This window comes from Seriola aureovittata, chromosome 21 (assembly GCF_021018895.1).
Source record: "Seriola aureovittata isolate HTS-2021-v1 ecotype China chromosome 21, ASM2101889v1, whole genome shotgun sequence".
NCBI classification, from domain to species: Eukaryota; Metazoa; Chordata; class Actinopteri; order Carangiformes; family Carangidae; genus Seriola; species Seriola aureovittata.
Genome location: NC_079384.1, coordinates 17,879,259 through 17,902,451, shown reverse-complemented (window position 1 = coordinate 17,902,451; position 23,193 = coordinate 17,879,259). Strand labels below are relative to the sequence as shown.

The 23,193-nt window shown below is 42.5% G+C and overlaps 1 protein-coding gene across 3 annotated transcripts in view; it reads left to right on the top strand.

Moving 5' to 3' along the window:
• The window catches only part of LOC130162213 (PH and SEC7 domain-containing protein 1-like), a 76,993-nt gene continuing 53,800 nt past the window's right edge, over nucleotides 1-23,193 (top strand). The window contains exons 1-2 of one of the 3 annotated variants that reach the window (XM_056365826.1): nucleotides 1-408; nucleotides 20,333-22,870. In XM_056365826.1, the coding sequence (XP_056221801.1) occupies nucleotides 20,627-22,870 (2,244 nt within the window). In that variant the 5' untranslated portion in view covers nucleotides 1-408; nucleotides 20,333-20,626. Of the gene's footprint in view, nucleotides 409-9,987; nucleotides 10,127-20,332; nucleotides 22,871-23,193 lie in introns of those variants that run through there. The other 2 variants (XM_056365824.1, XM_056365825.1) reach the window with 2 other exon arrangements.

Here is a 23,193-nt window from a genome sequence, read left to right as displayed (position 1 = left end):
AGAGAGAGAGAGAGAGAGAGAGAGGAAGAGTTGAGATGTCTGAGCTGCAAAAAGCCCGACGAGGATCTGTCCTTTTTCACAGCATCACGTCCGAATCCACCTGACGTGAAACAGACCGTCCCCCTCCCTCACATATCCTTCACACTCACACACTCACTCACTCACACACACACACACACACACACACACACACACACACACACACACACACACACACACACACACACACACACACACACACACACACACACAGAAGGAGCTGGAGAAGCGGTTAAATGTGGACCGCAGTGGCACCGACAGCGTGTTGCCTGCAGCAGACGGCGATGCAACAGCATCATCTCTGGCACCGGGGAGACTAACGCTGCTGCTGCTGCTGCTGCTGCTCCAGAGATAACATCATATTTAGTGGTGAGTAGAAAAACCTCCTCGCTGTGTCTGTCGCCTTCGTGTTTGTGCAGGAATGACTGGAACATGGTGCATTAGCTCACATAGCGTTGTCAGTGTCGCTGTGTTGCTGCCGCCTCGGATCCGTAAGTGCATAACAACTTGATCCACGTACAGTGAGAGCACTGCATCACTGACACATCCAGCCGGACCTGTAGGATAGAAAGGTCATACACCTCACAAACACCCGCTGTCTATTGACGCATCTGTGCGTGCAGGTTCACCGCACTGCCCGCACACTGTTCAGCTTGAGTCAAGTTTTGCCCTTGGCAGGAAAAGTTGGCGCTGGAGTGTTTTATCTGTAAAGGTGAGTGTGTACGTGAGAAGATTTCAGATAACTTAGCCTGTACCTGCACTCCAGAGACAAACAGGTGAATGCAGAGCCGCTGTATTTTTAGTCATATACAACAAGCCAGGTGATGTTGGATGTTCTCATTTCCTGAAAAACACACATATTTGGCAATTTTTTCTTGTCTGAATGCAACATGAGATTCAACACTGACTCAGAGCAGAAGCTGGTGACATCTTGCTGCAATTGTATTTATTTCATAATTTATTTGGTTTATTAGGCTAAAGCAGTGAGCCAAACAAACTTTTCTATGCATTTTGGGACTTTTCTGCTGTGATCATAAGATTATTGATTGGTTGATCAACAAAAACTTCATCTGCAATAATAATTTGAAGCAAAAATGTTAATGTTTTTTGATTATCTTCTTCCTCTGTGATAATAAAGTGAGTATCTTTGGACTCAAAACATTTTACCAGACATGTTGCACATCAAGGAAACAATCTATTGAGAAAATATTCAGTAGAAAATCAATAATGAAAATAATAGTCAATTGCAGCCCCAGTAAAATGTAACCATTCATTTGTTTTATCTGTAAATAGAGCTGAATGTTTGACAGGATCAAGTTTGACCGTATGCTAATGCATGCGCCTGGTGACAAATTGCACTGCAGAAAAACTCAGGTCTCCTCTGCAGCTCAGACGGGGACAGAGCTGCATGACCGGCTGAGGACCCTGTCAAATACCCCCCCCCCCCATATCAGCCCGGGAGCAGATCCATTCCCCACCGCCAAGGGCAGCTGGAAGCATTTTGTCTTCATTTGTTGCAGTTTATGAATCCCCCATCTGGGGCTCAGTCTAGACTCTGCCTCTGGGTCTCAGTGACCGGACGGGTGGGGGTGGGGGTGGGGGTGGGGGTGGGGGGGTAGAAAAAGGCTCTATTCTTCCCACCTTTCCTGGGCAGGGAGAGAAGTGAAACACACGCAGAAACACAATATCTACTCCATCACATTTGCAGGGCTGCTGGTCAGGGCGGTCTCTGTTTGTGTTTGTTACACTGCAGATATAAAACTCCATGCTACTATTTTTAGCTGCAGATTTATACACATTTGTTGCTGAATGAAGGCAGCAGGATGCTATACTGGCCTGATAATTGTCTGAATTGTCATGGGTGTTTCACAGTTTTGTTTTGCCCAATCAATCAGCAGCAAGTGACGTGTTCATTACTGCTTTTAATTGATATCGTTGTAATAGCAATTTTATCAAATGACAGTGTGAAAGGGGTGAGAGGGATCATTTGTCTTGAAGAACCTACAAAAGTGAGATTACTGCCTGAATCTCCAGCTCCTCTCGTCTTCACTGAGCTTTATAGTGAGTTTCCACGCATCAGGTATCTATCCAGACCACAACTTTACTGCTTTGATTCAGATAGCGTAGCATTTAGCAGCTAAAGACCCAGATATTTCCCTCAGGACCTGGTGGGGACCAAAAACAGAGCTAAACATAAGAGAGGGAATACTGGACTTAGATTCATTGGATTCACCAGGCAGACACAAACATGACTCCTGACTGACTCATTAACAGTGCTTATACAGATTTAGTTTTGTACTGACTGTCTGAATCATCATGTCACTGCAGTATAAACACTGATGCTTGCATACATAGTGCATTTGAACAAAGATGCGTTCGCTTAGCTTAGGAAAAATCTAACGAACAGTGCAGCAAATCTTTGATCTGAACTGAACGAAATGATTTTAATCAGCACAGTTATTGGTCATGTCCACACACAGTGCAGTACTCGTCCTGCCGAGTCATTTGAACTCAACACGGAAGGCAGATGCAGTTAGCTTTAGCATTTTTCATTACAATCAAAAACAAAATTGCTATTCAGGAATGTTATTTCTATGATTTGACGTACAGCTTCATTGATCTGATCATTGGTTTCATTTCAAACCAGAAAAACAACCATCAATAAGCACAATATGATACATATATATATATTTACCCACTTGTTAGTAAGATATGTTCATTGTGGTATTGTTGTTGGCTTTTCATGCAGTTTATTGGCAATAAGGGAAAATATATACAATATCAGCAGCCTTATTCTTTAGTTAGAGGATAAAAGGTTGTTTTGTTGGCAGCAGGACACACACAGATGCCTTGATGGCCTGTGCGAGAGCTGCAATAACAAAGTGGTTAGTGCTAACAATGTTTGGGCTCCTATCAGTTCTTATTGGAAGACTGAGATGGTCATATCTCTCTCTATTCTCTTGGTATTAATGGAGCAACATTAGTGACCAGAGCGGTCTTGAATTGCTTTTTTTTTTTTTTCTTCTTCTCCTTCCCACGTCTGGTTTTATTTCTTCCTACACTCCTCGCTCCCTCTCACTTCGCCCATGGTTACTGCTTCTGTGTTTTTTGTTTTTTTTTAATTTTCTCTCGTTGCCTTTTTTGTTTCAAAGAACCAGCAGGTTTTGCAAGTTTCCAGTCACTGTAGCTGTAATGACGATCTGAACGTGGTGTATTTTAATATCCAGCACTGAAAGCCAAGAATACGTTTCGGAGGTGTGGTAGTGGGAGTATTTAGGAGGTGAGAGTGCTGGCAATGAAAGGGGCCTTTTAGCATTTGGATAAGAGTGAGCTTGTGTGATGATGGCGAGCATTAGCATTTTACAATCCTGCTGTGTTTCCCCTATAATGAGTGGTCGTCTGCTGTCGGCGGCTCCAATCTGTGAGGCTTTTTTCTGTGCGTTGGCTGCGGTGCAGATGGAGCGCTTTGCAGTGGCCTGGATCCTGTGTGATTAATGAAACGCAAATCTGTTAGTAGAGGCGCTTTTCTCCTTGTTTCATGCTGAGGTTCTCCTTCTCGTTTTGTCATGCTGGTCACTCAGTGAAAGTGCAGTGTGAGTATCGGGATACAGGCTTCACTCTTGGCTGTTTGGTAACATTTCAGTGCCAGTAATTGATTTTCCCCGATGCTTGATAGCCCTCAATGCCCTGCTAAAGTGTCCAGCAGCAAGTGATATCCCAGTCTATCTGACTTCAAGGGGTTTAATTGAGGAGTAGAGTTGCATTAATAACAAGCTCTGTGATGGACTTAAAAAATTTGGGTGAAGAAATCTCTCAGGTTTCATCTTCTTAAAGGAGCCATATGTAAGTTTTGCTCTTGCTACATAGCCAGCATTAGCATAAGCAGCTGTTTAATTGCCAGTTTTGCTAAGAGCTTCAGCCATCTTCCATCTTTGTGTTTACAAGACAAGAGGTAATAATACGTCCTCTGAGCAGCTGCTTCTTCAGGGCAGACTGAACACTACAGTGACTTGGTATCAGAGAGTGAGGAGACAGGGAGTCTGGCTGGATTGGGGCTAGCTAGTTAGCATGCTAGCTTCAGTAGAAGAAAAGAAGTGATAGAAATAGAGGAAAAACAAAAGGGTTGCAGCTCTGAAAACAGCTCAAGGTGAGTAAAGGAATGAAGTTTGATGCTGAACTCGCAACTTCTCCTCTAGACTGGTATGTAAACAGCTGCTAATGCTAATGTTAGCTAACTTACAAATAGCTCCTTAACAATAAAAAAGGGAGACAGTAAAATGTTTTTCTAAAATTTCAATAGTTATTTTTTTTTGTTTTCCAGGAGTACAATTTGATTTGTTTTAAGTTGTGAGAAGTTCCTCAATTGCCTTCACACACTTTTCTTCAAAAAACAGTTTTTTCCACGTGCACTTAAATGTGTCACTCCAGTGTGAATGCACCACAGACAATAACTGCTACAGCCACAGTGGCAAAGTCCATCAGAGCTGTGAATTCAGTCGTTGATTTCTCACACCTGGGATCAGTGTTACCGGCATCTAGATATTCTTAGTCTGCGATCAACAAGTCCTCCTGCAGGATTTCTACCTCTGTCCTCTTCCTTATTGCATTTGATTTAGCTCCTCTTCTGGTTCAAAAAAGCACGGCCATCAAAATGAAATAACTCTAGCTTGTCTCACAATAAATCATAGATAACCAGTCATTATGGTTACTTTTCTATTTGACCAATAATGCAAAATCCTCACATTTGAAAAGCTGGAAACAGTAAATGTTCCTTGATAAACAGCTTAAAAATTGTTGTAATTGTAATTTTCTGTCAATCAATTAATAAATGAATGAACTAATCATTTTATCACTACTCAAAATTTAGACTTGTGTGTATTATTGGCCTTACATATGTGGAAAAAGACAGTTGGGAGTGAAGGACAGGTAGTGAGAACTACAGAAAGAAAAGAGGAGATCCAATCTTATCTTCCTCCTGTCACACCGCAGAGTTTATTTTTAAAACCCCATCGATCAATGAGGGCCATTGTTTGTCCGTGTAGGACTCTCAAGTTCACCCGCAAAGGTCGCCATTAGCCGATAGAGGCAATCAACATAATCTTCTAACTTGATTGTCCTTAACATTATTTGTCTGAAATAGAACGGTGGTCGGGATGAGAGAGAGCTGCTGTTGTCACATGAGCTGCTCAAAACCTCCCCGCTTTCTAAAAACTCTCATCCGCATCCGCCTCAGGAGTGCTGACACTGCTGTAAGGCGAAAGCTGGCTCGCTGACGCTTGGTGCAGTCTGCAGAGATGTGCTGCTGCTGCTGCTGCTGCTGCTGATGATGGCTGCCTGTCAGTTTCACCTGTTTCACCTTGTGCACCTGCGTGCGCAAGGAGGGACAAACGGTGCGAGTGTTTAGCTGCCAAACTGTTGACTTCAGGGCTTTTATTAAGCCAGACGGTGACTTTGAGGAACAGATTTTTGAAGAAATACAAAAGGATGATGAAGGTATGTCACTGTCAGACGCCTCCAAACTCTTCAAGGTGTCGGTATGAGCAAATATAAGCTGCTTTAGCTGTAAGTTTGTCTGATTGGTTTCCTGTCTTCTCAGAGAACTGGATTAGCTGGTAGCGTTACTCAGCCTGACGTGATCCTTGTGTGCAACACTGGAGGAAACTGTGTGTTGAGTGCTGACGTTTCTGCCGTGGCTTTATTTAGATAATTGAGCTGCCTGCTCCAAGGGCCAGGGGGTCATAGATCTATCTATCTATCTATCTATCTATCTATCTATCTATCTATCTATCTATCTATCTATCTATCTATCAAGGCAAATATTGGACCTTTTACTCCTCTACATTTATTTAATAACTTAAGTTACTTTGTACATTCATATTAATAATACAAAATAAATAAATGTGAAATAAATGCAGCATAAGATAAGATAAGGCTTTATTGATCACTGATTGGAAATTCAGAAGATGCCCAGTATGTGAAGTAGTTGAAATGAGTACCACCGTTGCCACCTGCAACATGAAAGTGACGCATTAATAGTCCAATAATATACATTATTCTTAAATGGCCATTTTGCATAGTGAGTATAGTAGTCTATTAATATTAGTCTAAGTATATTTCGCTTCAGTTCACTTCAGTTTGTATATGTAAAGACAGAAATAAAGTATAACATTTTGATTGTGTGGTATTTTGATGGTGATATATTCTGTAAATCCAGGACTTTTCCTTGCACCAGTGTTCGAGTATTTCTGCACCATACAATACTGCTTTTACTTAAATTGCATAATCTTTACATAATGTTTCTGGAGTTTGGCAGGTGTCGATCCACTTTTACTACTTTTAATGTAACTGTTTTTCCTTGTTCTTGATTCAGTATGCCTCCAGCATATTTCACACAATAGGACTGCAACAATTATTTTCATTATAAATCAATCTGCCAGTTATTTTCTTGATATTTACTTAGTCTGTAGTCAAAGACAAATGTTTTAAGTCTAAATAAGTTCAATGTAAATCATTTTTTAAAATTTTTTAGAAACGTGTGCCCTCACTAAAACTTTGATTTGAGGGTCTGTCGTGTGTTTATGAGAGGCCAAGTTTACCATCACAAAAGATAAAGATTGCAGAATTGACACCATCTCCATAGACATTTTGTAAATTTAAGCCATAAGATCTTATATGGAATATAATGCATTTTTGATTGTTCCTGCTGAAAATTGCGGCGTAATTGAAAGTCAAAAGAGCCTACACTTGTTGTCAAAAAAGCAGCAAATGTTACGGTTTTATCAGTTTACTATATCTGACCTTGGGAGAAAATCTCTGCAGTGTGTTTAACATCTGGTTAGAACCTCTCAATGTAGAAAGCGGAGACTGTTAAAAACTGCTCCCATCACTAAAAAGTTTGATTTGAGGGTCTGTCTGTGTTAAACGTTTTCTCTTCTGAGTCACGAAGGTCGTTTTGGGTGAGAGGAGAAGGAGAAAGTTATTGTTACGAAGGCCAGAGTTTCTCACTGGCTGTAAATCTGAGAGGGATCTGCGACCTCGTGGCCAGTCACCCTGACATTAGACATCACAGAGATAGATGAACGGGGGGAAAAAGATAGACAGGCACATCAGAGAGACGCCAAAGAAGTGTGTGTCTGTGCCTCTGTTACAAGGTTTTGTCTAGTATTTTACACCCTGGGTCTTAACAGCACAGTTTCGTTATTATATTGAGAATAATATTAGTTTATTTATCACTGTTTTTGTACACATTTTAGATATAAGCACTCCACTTTTTACAGCTTTATAATGGCTAACAGACGTCAGAAGGGCCAAGAGAAAATCTGGGAACCTGTGACAGGCACATTTTCTGATAATCAAAATAAAGGACCACTGACAGCTCAGCTTGCAGCTATGTAATTCTGGACGGGACAAACAAACAAATAAAAACGAGCCTTTAAGCCTCTCTGTGCTTGATTTAGACCGTCTACCTCACTTTTCATCTTGTGTAGTTTCTCATTTATGTTAGCCAGGTCGTGTCCCTTATTTCCTTTGTATACAAAACACCTTGAATGAACATCAAAGTACTGTGAGTCTGCAGTGAAGAAGAGAGTCACAGTGAGTTATTAGGCAAATAACTTCATCCACCAAATAGCTGCTTTTTATGGTTGAGCTGTTTACATACGAACTGTCTGACACTTGCTGTTACTTGGTCTTATTTTTTGCTGTATAATGAAAGAGGCCAGCGCCATTTTATTTGACCTTTTACTCAAACTGGATTAAATAGTGCTTTTGTTTGGGACTATTTTCAGCTGCAGAGTGATATTTACAGAAGCTGGATGTGTTGACAATAAGGAGACGATGCAATATCAGCATGTTTATCTATGTTAACGTGAATATGTGTGTGAGCCTGTCTCTTATCTCAGTCTCTATCTGTTTATGTCTGTGAGTCGGTTTGACCTTTAACCTCTGATGATGTGAATCTGTTCGGACGCAGACAGTCTGAGTCTGGGGGTCTGTTCCGTCTCCCTCTCTTTTACCTTTGACCTACACTCTCACTGCGTTCACTCTGCAGCCAAATAACGGTTTTACTAACGTTCATTCATTCATTTAGTCAAAGAATTGGATTTAGGCATGTTGTTAAAATGTGAGCTACTTTTTGTATCATTAGGCACGTAAGATATACTGATATTTAAGTTCACGTAGCTCTGACTGAGCTACTTATTTAAAAAATTACAAATTGAATCGATGTAAGTATTTAAGCTAGCAGCTACCCTGGTCTGTACTGGTTTTGGGAAACTTTAAACTCCAGAAATATCAGGCGTCGTTACCCCAAGATAATGTTTCTGTCCTCATCTCAAACAGCCCTTCGCTCTTGTAACATTAAAAGTGAAAAGCTGATGCTGAAAATTAAACATATTTGAGCTAAGCAGCCAAACAGGGACATTTTTCTATGTCATAAAGAGAAGTAGCTACACTGCGTTACAGGAGCAATGTTGTTTCTTTATTACTATGTCTTCTAATGCTGATTACAACCTGCTAGCAACAGTTTTCATTTCAGCCACCGAAATTAATCATTGGCTAAAAATGAGAAGCCTGTTTTTGTTTACCTCTGACTGAAATCAAGGATTCTTTTTTTTTTTCTTAATTACCAATAATTTCCAGTGTTAATCAATCATTAAAATCCTTCAATAAATCAGAGATTAGCAGTAGTTCCATATATTTGAATCAACCCTCACAGCTGTTTGGGTACCTGAGTCTTGGTGTTTGGTTAAAACATATGTTCACATGGAGAGAAAACGAGAGTGAGTGTTTTTTGTCCATTCAAGGCTTCCGTACTTCTCTTTAATATTTCAGCAGAGTGAGCCTGAGCTTTCACCTGCTTCTTTCTCTCTCCGTTCAGCTCCTATAAGAGGTTTTTGATAAATTGCTGCTGGATCTCATACATGTCTCTCTTTCTTTTTTTCTGCATATCCCTTAAAAAACTTTTTTATTGAATATCTGTCACATACAGTTTTCGTCTAATACGTCCGCTCGAGCAGCAACTACCCTAATGTCACTCTGTGTGTGCCATTGAATTATTTAAATTAAATAACATGGACTAAAACAAACACTGACATGACTGTATGAGCCAAATATAGATCCTACACTACATGGCCAAAAGTATGCGGACACCTGAATACTACACTCTTGTGTTTTTACTTAGAAATGTTTATTTTTCTGCTACATCATACCTCCGTTTCACTCCATTTCAGAGGGAGATATGGTACTTTATTACTTTTTCATAGCTGTAGCTCCCAGTTGCTTTACATATTAAGTTAAATATTTGCTGTTTCCAGCTTCTCAAATGTTTGGATGTGAGGCTTATTTTTTGTCACGCGTGATGTGGACTGTTTGTCACACAAAACAAAAAGGTTTACTGTCATTTTATAGACAAAACGATTAATCAATTAACCAAAAAAAAAAGGAAAAAAGAAAAAGATAAAGTGTAGTATGTAATGTAGTGACCAGCTGGAGTTCTTCCTCACCTGAGCTGTTTGGGGGAAGGGGTTCACACATGCTTGTTGACGCCCTGCAGATCAGACCACATGTCCAGTTTTCATCCTTTCACATCTGCTACTTTTATTTTGAACTGCATCCCACAGGGAGGGGTGGGGTGGGGTGGGGGTGGGGGCCGGTCCAGATTGTACTACTGCCTGGTGTCTTTTAACACATCACACACACACACACACACACACACACACACACAAGCTTTCCGTCCTGCATGTTCCCTCCTTACTGCACCGCCCATAGCCATACTAACTACTCCACACTGACTCAGCATGTATGTGAAAGGCAGAAAAGGGGAGGGGAGGGGGCAGAGCTAGGTGATGCGGGGTTGCTAATTGGCTGAGTGTGAGCCTTGCTGCCAGGGAGGGAGGGAAGGATGGAGGGAGGGAGGGAGGCTGGCAGTGCTGGTCGGACAGGTCTGCACTGACTGCTCTGCTGGAGGGAAGGAAGGAAGGTGAAGATGAGAGGGAAGGAAGAAGGAATAACAGAGAGGATGAGACAAGATAAACCATGTAGGAGGTGTAAATCCTGTATGGATGGAGCGGCTGTGAGAGGAGGAGAGGTGAGTGTGAGATTGAGATGGGGGGAGGAAAGATTTTGTGTGTGTGTGTGTGTGTGTGTGTGTGTGTTTCTATAGAATAAATGTAGCTGTTGTTGTGTCTCTGGCTTCTGCTGACAGCTCGGGGTCGATCAAGATAAACAACCACTGCTGCAGCTGTGCTCGACAATATAAATGATCCAGATGTTTGTGTCATGTTGTGAGACGTGAACATCAGACCAGCAGACAGGAGAGTGGGACTCCACAGTATACTGTGTGTGTGTTCGTGTGGGCGAGTGAGAGTGTGAAGGCATGAATGAGAGAACATGTGTGAGGGTGTGTGAAATGAGGGACTGCATATTATTGTGTAATGAGTGTGTGTGTGTGTGTGTGTGGCATGTCAGTGCATGTGATGCCACCTCTGTTTAAGTTGCGATCAGCAGTGTCATTTATACCATTAATCAGCTGCTGTGTAGTTGAGCTTGGTGATAATTATTGATTGTTATTAGTGCTGAAACCAGTGATCGATCAGTGGATCAACAGAAAAATAACATGAAACTACTCTGATAATCTGATGATTGTATAAATAGTGCAATATCAAATATTCCAACCTCACAGATGCTTTTCTTTTGTCATACATCTTTGCAAACTGAGTATTTTTAGATTTTACACTTTTGATCAAACAAAACAAGATATTTGAAGTCGTCACATTCGGCTCTGTGAACACTTTTGTTGATCTATTAATCTAAAAATGAACGTGCAGATTGATCAATAATTCAATACTCTTTTGCGATTAATCATTCTACAAATATCTACGGTGTAATTTAATGATTGTGAGCAAACTGTACTGCAAAACTAACAAAATTCATCATTAAGAATTTCATTTTACGCACATGAAGAGTTTGTAACAGAAAAACACTGGAACACAAGTCCTTGTTGTGAACTGCTTCATCATGTTATGAGTGAATTTGCTTTAATATTGATGTTGGAAAATGTTTTGGATTTCAGTCACACGATATTCTCTTCATGTTGTAGGAAAAGTCTGAAATCAGTAGCCAAGTTTCCATTTTAATTTATTGTCAATTTTAACTGGATATCCAGAAAATTAGCAGAAGAAAATTAGAATTAACAAACATTTCCATCCACTACTGTTACACTAATATGAAGAGCTGTTTCATGTAGATGAACTGTTGGTGTAACAAGATGATGTTTCTTCATGTTCATTGTTTTTTAACTCTTCAGTGACGAGCGACATTTAAGTTATTGAGATTTATTCACTATTCACCAGTATTCCTCTGGTGAACCTCTTTGCAATATTTAAACCTTTTTGAGATTCCTGGTGTTTTTAAATTGACAATGAGCATAAAAACAAGTGAATGGAAACACACTAAGTGAACGTCGTATGAATAAACATCTGAATAAATGGAGGTAATGGAGATATGGTAATTAAACACTGTCACTCCATGTGCTTAATTGTTTATTATGTGAAATAAATGGATCGAAGATCAGTGCACCGTTAAAGTGCTGGAGTCCCAGGGGTTGAGGGTGGAGCAGCGGGTGAGTAAAGGTTAAAGTAAAAGTACATCTTGTGCATTTTTCACGGGCTGTGAGCTGCTCTTTCCTGTGAATGTGAGTCAATAGAAGAAGCTTTTACTCTTTATATATTTTGGTTTGATACTATCGTTATTCGGACATTGTCGTCTAATTCATCACACATCCGTTTGGTGTCGAGTTGGAACGATGGATTCATTGATTAGTTGACTAACAGAAAATTTGACAGTTGAATAATCATAGAAATTTCAAACATCTTCTGGTCATTCCTCGTTCCTTCGTTTTTGAACTTTTGTCGGACTAAACAACCACGTCTGTCACTGCTGAAGGATTTTTGTCAGGATGACTGAGAAAATCTAAATGATTGTGGATAATAGATAGAATAGATGGAGTCTGCAGCAGTGCCACCGAGCTGCTGTTCTCTCTCAAGTCTTGACTCGCTGACCCATCCAGAGGAACTCGGCCCTGCAGCAGAGACAACAGGGTGAGCGGGGTCACCTGCTGAGAGCAGCTTTGAAATGTGAGTTACTTCCTGAGAGAGCGCAAAGATGTCGCTGCTTCTGAAACACTCACATACTGTAATCCAAGAAAACCAGGGTTCTCCATGGTTGTCCTTACTCTGACTATCATCCGCAGTGGCAACAAATCCTATCCGCATGTCTATCATGTAGCTGTATAGACCTTGGCCAATATTCAGTAATATCCAATATCATGATATTTCCCCCCATATGCAATAGTTTTCATTATATCGGAAAAAAAAAAGAAAAAAAAGCTCCTGAAACATAAAATACAATAATGTAATCATGTATTATAAAAACCTACAACATAAAAGACAATAATATAATTATATATTATAAAAAAAACTCTAATTGTAATTATATTATAAACCCCACCACTCCCCCATGATAATTTCATATATCGCGATATTTTTGTTGGAGTGTATCGAGATATGAGTTTCTGGATATCGCCTGGTGATGAATCAATAAATGACAGCTGCATGTCTGTGATCTAAAAACAGCCTGAGGTTAGTTCTTGCAGTTCGGCTGCTGTTGGCTGAATACCAACACGGTCAGCAGTTAAAGCTGCAGCCGCATGACATGCAGCTCATGAAGGCAGTTAGCGTAATAAAGGCTGAAACTTTTAGTGCCTGATTGCCACAATTTGTGTCGGCAATTGCTCTCCAGCTCCAAGTCGTAACTCCAAGCCAAACCTGAACACACAGACCTGATTCACCTCAGTGTGAATTACGCTATTATCTCTGAGATAAACAGCAAATAAAGCACTGGCATTAAGCTCAAAGCACCGCTGCGCCTCACAGAGCTGCTAGCGTGGCTGTGGACTCTTGGCTTGTGTTTGCACGGATGGTTCTGCACAGCAGGCTCACACACAGACAGGAATAGGCTGTGTGGGAACCTGAAGAAATTAAATTCTCAAAAATGTTTCAGCAGCATTTGTAGGGTTCTGGTTGTGAGTCATGCTCCATTCAGCGAGTGAAGGTAGTGAGTAGAGGAGTTGTACAGGCGGCAAGGTCACGGCCAGTGCGGTCTCTCCCTTCTCTCTGCATCTTCCTCCTCTCGCTCAAACACACACACACGTTTTGTGCCTCTGCATGACTCAGAGGACTCGTCTTCTTTAGTCTGAATGTGTCTTTGAAGGCAGCGTCTGAAGGAAAGAGAGGAGGGCTGCTGCAGAGCGACACAGCCCGGCATCAAACGCAAACAAAGTCACATTTCCTGAGACAGCTCCGACACTTTTCTCTTTAATGTCAGTTCATCCTCTCGTAATTATGATTCAGTGGTGACGAGTGGAAGTTCAGCGAGTTTGAGTGGTGTATTTTGGGTGTGCCATTTCTTGGGAATTTGCATGAGTAGGCAGCTGTGCCAAATTCAGTGTGATGTAACTTAATATTACATGTAGAGGAATCAATAGGCTTTGATTGGATGATTGGAGGTTGGATGGTTCGTGTTGCACCAAGAGTGTCCCTGAATATCCCTCTTAACCTCCCCAGGCTTCCATGTGTCACTACCTAAACTGCACAACCTGTCATGGCGCTGAAATCATAGCTGCCGGTGCACAGTGCCAGCAACAAGCAAGCTGAGAGCTAATATTAGCATGCCCCCCCCCCCCGGTCCCACCCCCCCAACCCACCGGCACCGCATCATATTCAACTGATATTAGCTAATGTGAGAGCTGCACATGCTGGCTGGGGTTTAATTACCTGTGTGATTTGGCTCGTCAATGCTCAGCACAGGGACCCAGTGGAGTTAATACATATGTGTGTGCAGTATGTGTGTGTGTGTGTGTGTGTGTGTGTGTGTGTGTGTGTGTGTGTGTGTGTGTGTTGTGTGTGTGTGTGTGTGTGTGTGTGTGACCCAGAAGGACAACAGGACAACAGGATGAGTCATCAGTATTGAGATTTTGTTTATGACCAAAGGTGCTGCTCGAGCTTTATACATGTCGTCCTTCAGCTGCACCTCTTTCCCATCAGGCCTTTCTCTCCAAGGTTTATTTATTGAGCACGTTTGGAACGGTACAAATAACCATCTCGCAAAAAGTTCTGCTTTTTCTTGTTAATCCAAAACCCGAGCATTAAGCTGACGGAAGACACACGCACATGCATACAACTTAAACCTGCACACACAATCACACATTAACGACAGCGATTGTGTAAGAAAGTAGCAAAAAAGAACAGTGTCATGACTGAATCTTTTTTTTTAAAGTTATTTTTCAGGCCTTTTTTGCCTTTATTATAGTTACAGTGAGAGAGTGACAGGAAAGTTGGGGGGAGAGAGGGAATGACATGCAGCAAAGGATCCACAGGTCGGACCCGAACCCAGGCCGTTGCTGCAAGTACCGAGCCCAAATGGCTCCACCAGGCGAGCCACCGAGGCGCCCCATGACCGAATCATTTTTACTGATGCGTTGACCTGACAACCACATTTTAACGTTGAAGCTGGTTGCGGTTGTTTAATCCTCAACAAGATCATCATACGTTTAGTTTGTAAAATCTTAATCTGTTACCAGTGAATATATCTGTCAGAGCACGACAGCACCTTAATGTACTTCATCACCTCGCACCACTCTTACAGTCATCTAAATAAAACCTTCAGCAGTGGGGAAACACTTTGGTCTTTCTAATGGAGCTCAGAGAAGGTTCCCTGTTGATTCATTTACAAGTTTAGTAAATTATGTGATTGAAGTGTTGTGCTGTAAATCAGGCCGAGCATGGCAGGTGGCGAGTGGTAATGGTCTGTTTCCATTGTAACTCCTAACACAGCAGTGACGGTCCCGGCAGAGCAGCTGCCAGGTTGGACGACTGTCAGAAAACTGGGTACTGGAGGGAAACACTGCAGCAGCCGGGATTTCAGATTAGAGTATGGATCAGGAGGAAAGGACAATGCTTACACCAACATCTCCTGTGTAACGTCTTAAAAATCCACGTTTACCCTTTTATTTCCTCTTAAGTAGCTTTAAGGTTTAAAAAACACTTTATTCCAGTATCATAGATATCATCTTTTTCAATTATGTTTAAACTCCATGTTTTTTATGTCAGCATCCGAAGGCGTATGTATATATATTCATACACTCACACGTGTACAATATATATGTATTTGCTGCATTTATATACATTAAAACAATCCGGCAAATAACAAATTAGGATAACATTGGTTATTGTGCTTTTCATAATAATAGTATTCAAACAATAATTATATATATATAGCTCTTTATTTCATTATTTGTTAACTAATCCTAAATCATGTTGAGCTTACTTTATTATTGGTCCCATATTTTACACTCTACCGGCATTTTGTTTGGATATAGCCAATCAGAAGAGAGGCTCTGATCCTCTCTTTTTAGCAGCACATTAACTATAGTCATGTCTTCAGGTATTCTCGCATACAGCTGCAGCCTCCTTTCCCTGCCTGTGTTTGTCGCCTGAGAGGCAAAACTCAGGGCAAAAAAAATCCCATAGTCAAGCACTCTCTGCTGCTCCTTAAGCTGAATGCTTTGAGTGCGCATTAATAACCATAGGCGACCCAGATGAGCATCAACTCAGATCTTCTCTCATGTGGACTGTGGTAGTAGAACAACGTTCACAGAGACTTTAGTAAATAAATCAACCTGAAATATACACATTTATACATGAAAACGTAAGTGTTGCTGAACGGAGCCTTTAAACAGCCTCCTCGCTGCAGGAGGAGAGGGTTGTGTTCGATCTTGAAACACAAGCCTTCCTGTAACTCTACACTCCCATCACTCTGGCTGACTGCCAGCACAGCTCTCTCTCTCCTTCACATTCACAACACCCTCACCCTTCTCTCTTTTGCTTTCTCCATCTCTCTAACAGCCATTTGTCTCTCGTGCTCTTTCTCTCACCTGCCTTTATCTCTCGAGCTCCCATCAACGTCTTGCGTGATGAATTAATGGATAAAAAGGGGCACAAATGCTTCTTTCCACAATCGATCCTGTATCACAGGCTTCCTCTCTCTCCATGGTGACAAAGATGACAAATAATATCTAATGATAATCCCTGTGGATCTGTCCCTCGACCATATTGTCACGTTTATGATGTGGCCAAGGCTACGTCCACACTAAGATGGTTAAATGTGAACATGTGAAAATGTTGCACGTGATTGTGTTAAATCATAAAGCTCTCTGTCCACACTAAAACACCAAAACAATAGGAAAACCGTTAAATCTGTCATTTGTTTTAGTTGTAAACATCACAACTGCGCATCAAAGTCTCAGATGATCAGTTCGGTCGTACGTTCTACCTCCTGTTGACTGTGATCACCTTTACTGCGTTTTAATTCTGCTGAACTCAAGATTTATTTCTTCTGATTTACATATTTCTGTTTCTGTTGTCAGACAATGGCATCGAGGCATATAGTGTTTTCCTTCTCCACCCTAAAATGAAAGCAGGACAGTGTTTTCAGCTTTATCTAGTTTTGAGTGTCGAAACAAGAAGAAGAGAAGGAGAAAAAAAAAGATGCATTTTCAAATTTAGCCACCTCAGGCTGCGTTCAATAGACAAAAGCAGACAGAGACAAAGCTTTTCTGTACTCAGGAAACAAACCATGCAACAGAAAGTGAATCAGTCTCGCGTGTTGTATGTCAGAAAACAAGTGTATAATCAGAGCAGAGCTTGAAAATTACATTAAGAGCTGCAGCCAGAGATGTAAAATCCTTCTGCATAATATTATCAATCACTATGCAACGATTTACCTCTGTGACTCCAGCCAGCACTTTTTTTTTTTTGCCATTTCCTGTCTGAATGACCGCTTAGTGTGCAGCACTTTTAGTCTCCCAAAAAAAAAACAAATCTAACCCTGTGGCTTCATTCGTTCATCAGCTCTGTCACATTCATGATGATGCAGCCAAGGAGCCACTTCGTCTTCCTCACACCTTTACAGACAATGGGGCCCCGCGTGGCCACCAACAGCTGGACAAAGGGCTGTTTTTGTGAATGGTGTAGCCGTGGGAACAGTGGCCCTGAGGTGTGAACACGGCAGAAAGATGTGAGTGTGATAAATGGAGAGGCAGTGAGAGTTGTTTCCTAATTAGAGACAAAGAAAGAGAAAAATAATTTTTATTGCATTTCATTTTTTACTAATGTTCTTATCACAGTGAATAGAAAATTAATTAGACGCCATTAGTGGGTGTCAGGGTCATACTGCTGCAAACAAATGTCGCTGTGACTCCACGCAGAGAGGCTGGGAAAAATAATTAAAGAGCTAAAGGGAGAATTTGCTGTGCTGGAAAGATCTTTGGGATTGAGTTTGGTCTCTTTGAAGCCAGGGCAGAAACATCAGTTGGGGTCAAGGAGGGAAAGTCGATCACCTCGTGCGCCAACTCCCTCACAAGTTCCCTTTGTTCTGTCAACTTCAATTATCGACACACACATTCTCTCCCACTGCCACCATAAGGCAACTCCAATCTGTCGCTGCTGGCAGCAGTGTGCAGCTCACCATCCTCATTTGAGTAATTCTTTACTTCTTCTTACACAAGAGTTCTGTTGTGTGCGCTGGCTTTATTGGCGTGGAAAGTTGCTCTGCACGAACACGTAACAGAATGGTGACAATTGGGAAAGAATTCAGCTCGGCAGAGTTGAGTCAGAGCCAAGGGGATTTAGCTCGACAAAGAGAAAAAAGTGGCTCCAGCAAAGGATTTAAACGCACAACAACAAAGACGTGTCTGTGATGAGAGTCGGGTGTTTGGTGCATGATGTGGTTGAGCGCTGCGGGTGTCCTGGATCTGAGTGAACTTGAGGTCTGACAGATCCGGGTAGAGAGAGACTAAAGAGGCGAGGAATTAACTAAGCTGTTAGTCATTTGAATATGTCTCAGTATCATTGTCACAGCTGTACCCAAAATAAAATCAGATCAGGCTAATCTGATTTTTCAAGACTCGTTCATTCTCTCAGTCCCTTTAATAGATTAATTTCTGGCCGGACCCTGAGTGTTGAACTGTTTCATTCACAGTTTAGATCCACCGCCGTCACCGGGTCTTATCAATGGCGAGGCAGAGAGGAGGAAGTGAGGGATATAATGTCGCTCTCTGACACCATGAATCAGCTGCACATCTCACTACATCCCAGAGAAAATGATCCGGACAGGAGAGTGGAGGCACAATATGTGCACCTGCTGAGTGTACTGTAGTTAGGTTGTAGGATGACCTGTAGTAGAAGTCTTTTAAAGGAGAAGTCTCACTTACAGGACGCAGTCATTCAATGCATTTACAGTTAAATCCACTTAAAACAAATTAACTTAAAGTCTGAAGTTGTAAATAAAAGTTTGGGGTTTCAGTGTACAATATTCTAGCCAAACCTGATTTGTCTTTAGCTGACGTCAAGTGAATGTATTTTTAACAGTGGTGCCTTTATGTTGCACATCTCTGTAGCAACAGGCACCAATTTGCTGTAATGACACAGAATCCAATCAGTTGGCCTTGAACAAGTTTTAGTGTGTACAGTACACCCTTATATCTATACTTTTAATGAGGTGTAAAATAGCTGTAATGATCTAAAGCGAGGCTGTCCCCCAGTTTTTACTGCTGTACCTTGGCTAGCTTTAGCATTTAGCTTCTCTTTTGTTTTTGGCAGAGGGAGCACTGTTACTCTGCTTAAAGATACAGGATTACAGGACTATTATTGTCTATCAGCCGGGAGTCGATTAACACGTCAAACAGCCCTCGGTTTGTGTGTTCATGTTATTTATGGGGCTTTAAGGAACAAGCTGCCAGGAGAGAGAAAAATTGCAGCTGACTATGTTATATTTCTCTTATCGTAAACAAATCAAGTCAGTCGCACATACAGTCCTGCTGCTGGGAATATTCTCTACTGTAAATGCAATTTTTCTAAAAGCAAAATTTTTATCTCACTTTTTTATATTCTGTGCTAATAATAACATACATATAATAATATAATTTATTTGTTAGCTTGCTAGCAACATGTGCTCCGACCAGTGTGTATGGAGTGTGTTTGTGTGCATTAATGTGACTCTCTGCATTTCTTTCTGTTAAGTTCTTCCAGTCCCCCTCCTTTTTTTCTTCTTGTCTCTGTAAGTTTATCAACTGAAATTAAAATTGAAACATTCAGACATGTCTTCGCCTCAGTTCACGCCATCCAGGGCAAACTCATGACTGTCTAGGTATACTTGCATCTTAACATTGACTATATTTGAGCACACCTTTACCTTTTTTATTTCTTAAAAACTAAGGGGTCCAGCTGTTTTAGGAAACTACATGTTCATAATAATTAAAAATATGAATGAAGTATTGAGAGGTGGAAAAAAAGCATTGTTGGTTTTGGTCTTTTCATCTGAGTTGTTGACAAGAGGAAAAATAGTAGAATTTTGTAAATTGTAAATTAACTTTATTGGAGACCTGCTTCTGTCTCAATGCCATACTCTCGCAAGATCTGTCAACTGCTGACATCGTTTGCCAACCGATAACCAGATGTTTAGATGGACCAGAGTTATTTTTGGATTGACTTACTTATTAAACTGACATGACTTTGTACTGGGCTGATCAGATGTCATTAGTAGATTAAAAAAACAGCAGCAAAAAAGGTGCAAATTTGTACTGTATCCATGTTGTGTCATCTATTGTTGTATTCTTTTGGCAGGGACAAGTAATCCATAAATTAGTGTTAAAAATGCCTGAGACTTCTTCTATATAGAGGATCTTTGATGACATGTTTAAAGTCAAAGGTGTTTATAGCAGATCTGAATGCAAACTCAAAGGGGGCATGAAAGTCTGGCTGTCGTAGAGATAGATAGCGATAGATACCGTTTAGAAACGGAGATAACAGCACATATTTTTAGATATTGTTGTTCACATGAAAAATGACAGAAACAGTTGTGTAGTTAACAAAAAAAGGGAGCTAGAGAGTTCAATCCCTGGATCCTTTCTCACCTCTGCAAAGCTGACCAATCACGGCTTGAAGTGGGTGTGACTGTCGGACACAGCCCCAACCCCCAATCCGACATCAGAAAGGTGTAGAGGAGGTTTCTGGAGCTACTCGACCATCCGACAAGCAGTTCTGACATAGAACACTGTCGCCTTTATACTTAAATATCAGTGTGGATGTTTGCATCACAAATACTCACACATCCTGTGTGTATGTTGTGTCCTCTGAGAATAGAAAAGATAACAACTCCTCCTTTCTTTCATTCACAGGTATGAAGAATAGGGAGCTGTTAGAGGCGTCCCACGGGCATGTTTGTCCTCTGGCCTGTCCACCTGTGTGTCTCTGCCCTGCACACACACACACATACTCTGGAAGGGAGAAGAAAGACCGTCTAAAAATAAACTGACAAGCACCACCAGCAGAAAAACACAAACCAAACCGACAAATAAAAGAAGAAGAGGACAAAGAAGAATCTCTCCTTTGTTTTGTCTCTTTCGCTCTGTTCAACACACTCCCTGTTCCATTTCTGTTTCTCTGTCCTCATTACGAGCCCAGAGGAGGTCATGTCCCAGTCTGGAAAAGTCCTTCATCTGTATGTGGAAGTGAGGTCTGCCCCAGATCAGAATGGAGGGAAAGGGACATTTGGGGGAAATGAAGAAGGGATTGCTCAAGGGCGTGCACTTCAGGACAGTCCTGCAGAGCTCCTGTCTCAGCTGGCGACCCAGACGACCTGCCAGGCAGTCACCAAGTCCTCCGCGGCTCATCGTCTGGTCCAGGACTGCACACACAGCCAGTCTCCATCTCGAAACACCGTCAGCTTTCAGCTCCAGCAAGCCAGCAGCTCACCGAAGGTCAGCAAACGTTGGAGTTTACCCTGTGATGGAGCCTCTGCCAGCCACTCTTCTCCAGGAAAGGTCGCCATCCCTCACACGCCTCCCAACTGTCGGAGGCTAAATGAGGAGGAAGTCAGCAGCGGGAAGCGGTCAGTGGTCACCTTTAGTTACGTTGAGAAGTCCAATGTGCAGACCGTTGGCAGCCCACGCAACTCTGTGCACGAGAGAGGGACCAGAGAGGAAAGATCCACCCCCTCCCACTTTCGGAAACGGCTCAGTGACCCAGTTTGGTTTGGGAGTCCTGATTCATCGTGCAGCTCCAGTCCCAAACTGACTTTCCGGTCACCAGGAAGTCACCAGCAGACGTTCTCTCCAGGCCTTCGCCAACCACCCTTGGACCCCATCGGCAGGGCAGCTACCCAAAGGGCTGTGGAGGAGTTTGGCTCCCCTTTACTGAGGATTAAACTGGCCCATGCACTTGAGCACACATCATTCTCACGCTACAGTCAACAGCCACGCTGTCAGTCCTGGGCTGGGTCGCCTGTTCAGCGGCAAAACATCAACGTAAACCCCAAAGACCACGTCACAGATAGGAGCCAGGCTATTTGTGGGCTGCCTCGCAGCCCGGCGTCAGACCAGCTGTCCTCCCAGTCCAGGCAGTCTCCTCGTGCGAGGCCTGGGTCCTGTGTGGAGCCCCAGAGCTTTCTTCACTGGTCAGGAGAGGAGAGAGCTGTGGCCGGAAGCCCAGCCACCAAAAGACACATTCAAAGGAGGACATTCAACAGGAGCACTTCACCGCAGGGAGCAATTCTTCAACTTGGCAATAATGTAGTCGAGGGCTTGAACCAGTTAAGCGACAGTAAATCCTCCTCTCCAGCTCACAGCCCCGAAGTTGCTCGTCGGCTAGCAGAGGAGGCTACCAAAGTATCTTCTATTTTCACAGAGGCAAGAAAGTCCTCATTGCACAATGCTTTAGGCGAGCATGCAAGCAGCTCGATCTCTGGAGAGTTTCACAATTCGCCTCCAAATGCACAACAGTCTAAGCAAACGCTTAAGATGAACATCCCTTTAAATGATCAACACACGCCAGCAACTGACAACACAGACTCGCACCAGCCTGAAAACTCGATCTTGCTGTCACATTCACATAATACAAACTCCCTTAATAACTATGACACTCAGCAGGAGGTCTGCGTTCAGAAATCCCAGCATCAGAGCTCAATTTTATCAGCAGCTCAGAGTTCACCGGCCCTTCCTTCACGTTTTCTCCGTCCCTCTCATCCTCCCACTGAGCTCAGCTCTCCCATTAGGGACCCCAGACTATTCCAAGCTGAGCTCCGAGCACCAGATACCCCCACCCTACACCGCCGCCAGACCCCACAGTACACCGGAGACTCCTGGTCCCCGAGCCTGGACAGGAGAGGAGACCTGAGCTGTTTTGAGAGAGGGGATTGCACTGAGCTAGCTCGTAGGCTCTTTATCAATCAAAGTGTTGAGGAGGCGCCGGTCAGCTGGACCACCAGGCACCTGTGGGGGATTCATGTGGAGAACAGCCCAAGGCCAAGCCCTGAGACTGGATTTGGGTCCAACAATGACCGACCTCCTAATCGTCAATTAAGCCAACGTCGCAGGCCACTCAGCCCCACGGCTCAGCAGAAACGGGCCGAGCAGAGGAGGAGAGAGATCCTGCTTCTGGGACCAGTGGTGCTGGACTCCCCAGAGGAGGACGAGGGCTGTGATGAAGAGGAAGGAGAAGGCAATGAGGTGGAGGGATATAGGGCTGGGCAGCAGCCTCGCCTACAGAGGATTGAGGAGCCTCCAGAGGCAGAGCAGAACGGAGCGATGGGAGGGTCGTCCTCACGGAGCTCCAGTGGGGTGACGGGCAGCCTGGGGGACAGGGACTGTGTTTCCCCGGAGTCCAGCCAGTCCAGTCACCAGAGCAACGAGACAGGGGCTGCCACCTCAGGAATACAGGTGAGTACTGGGTGAAGCTACGAAGCTACAAAATGCACTTTTTGTTTTGATAAATTGCATAATTTTATATAATGTAAATACTGTAGAGTTAAATAAATAGTTTCATATTTAGGGAAATATGCTTATTTCACTTTAATTGCTGAGAGTTGATTAGAATATTAACACCCAAAATCCTAATCAGGGGCTGCGTCCTTCAGGGGCTGCAGTTGAAGAGCAATTGCATCACAGTGGTGCAAAAAGCTGCCCCATTTCGAAGGCTCCTTCAAATGCAGCCGAAAACCGTGTCCTTCTTTTCGTGGTCAAAGAGAAATCCAACAGGTGGA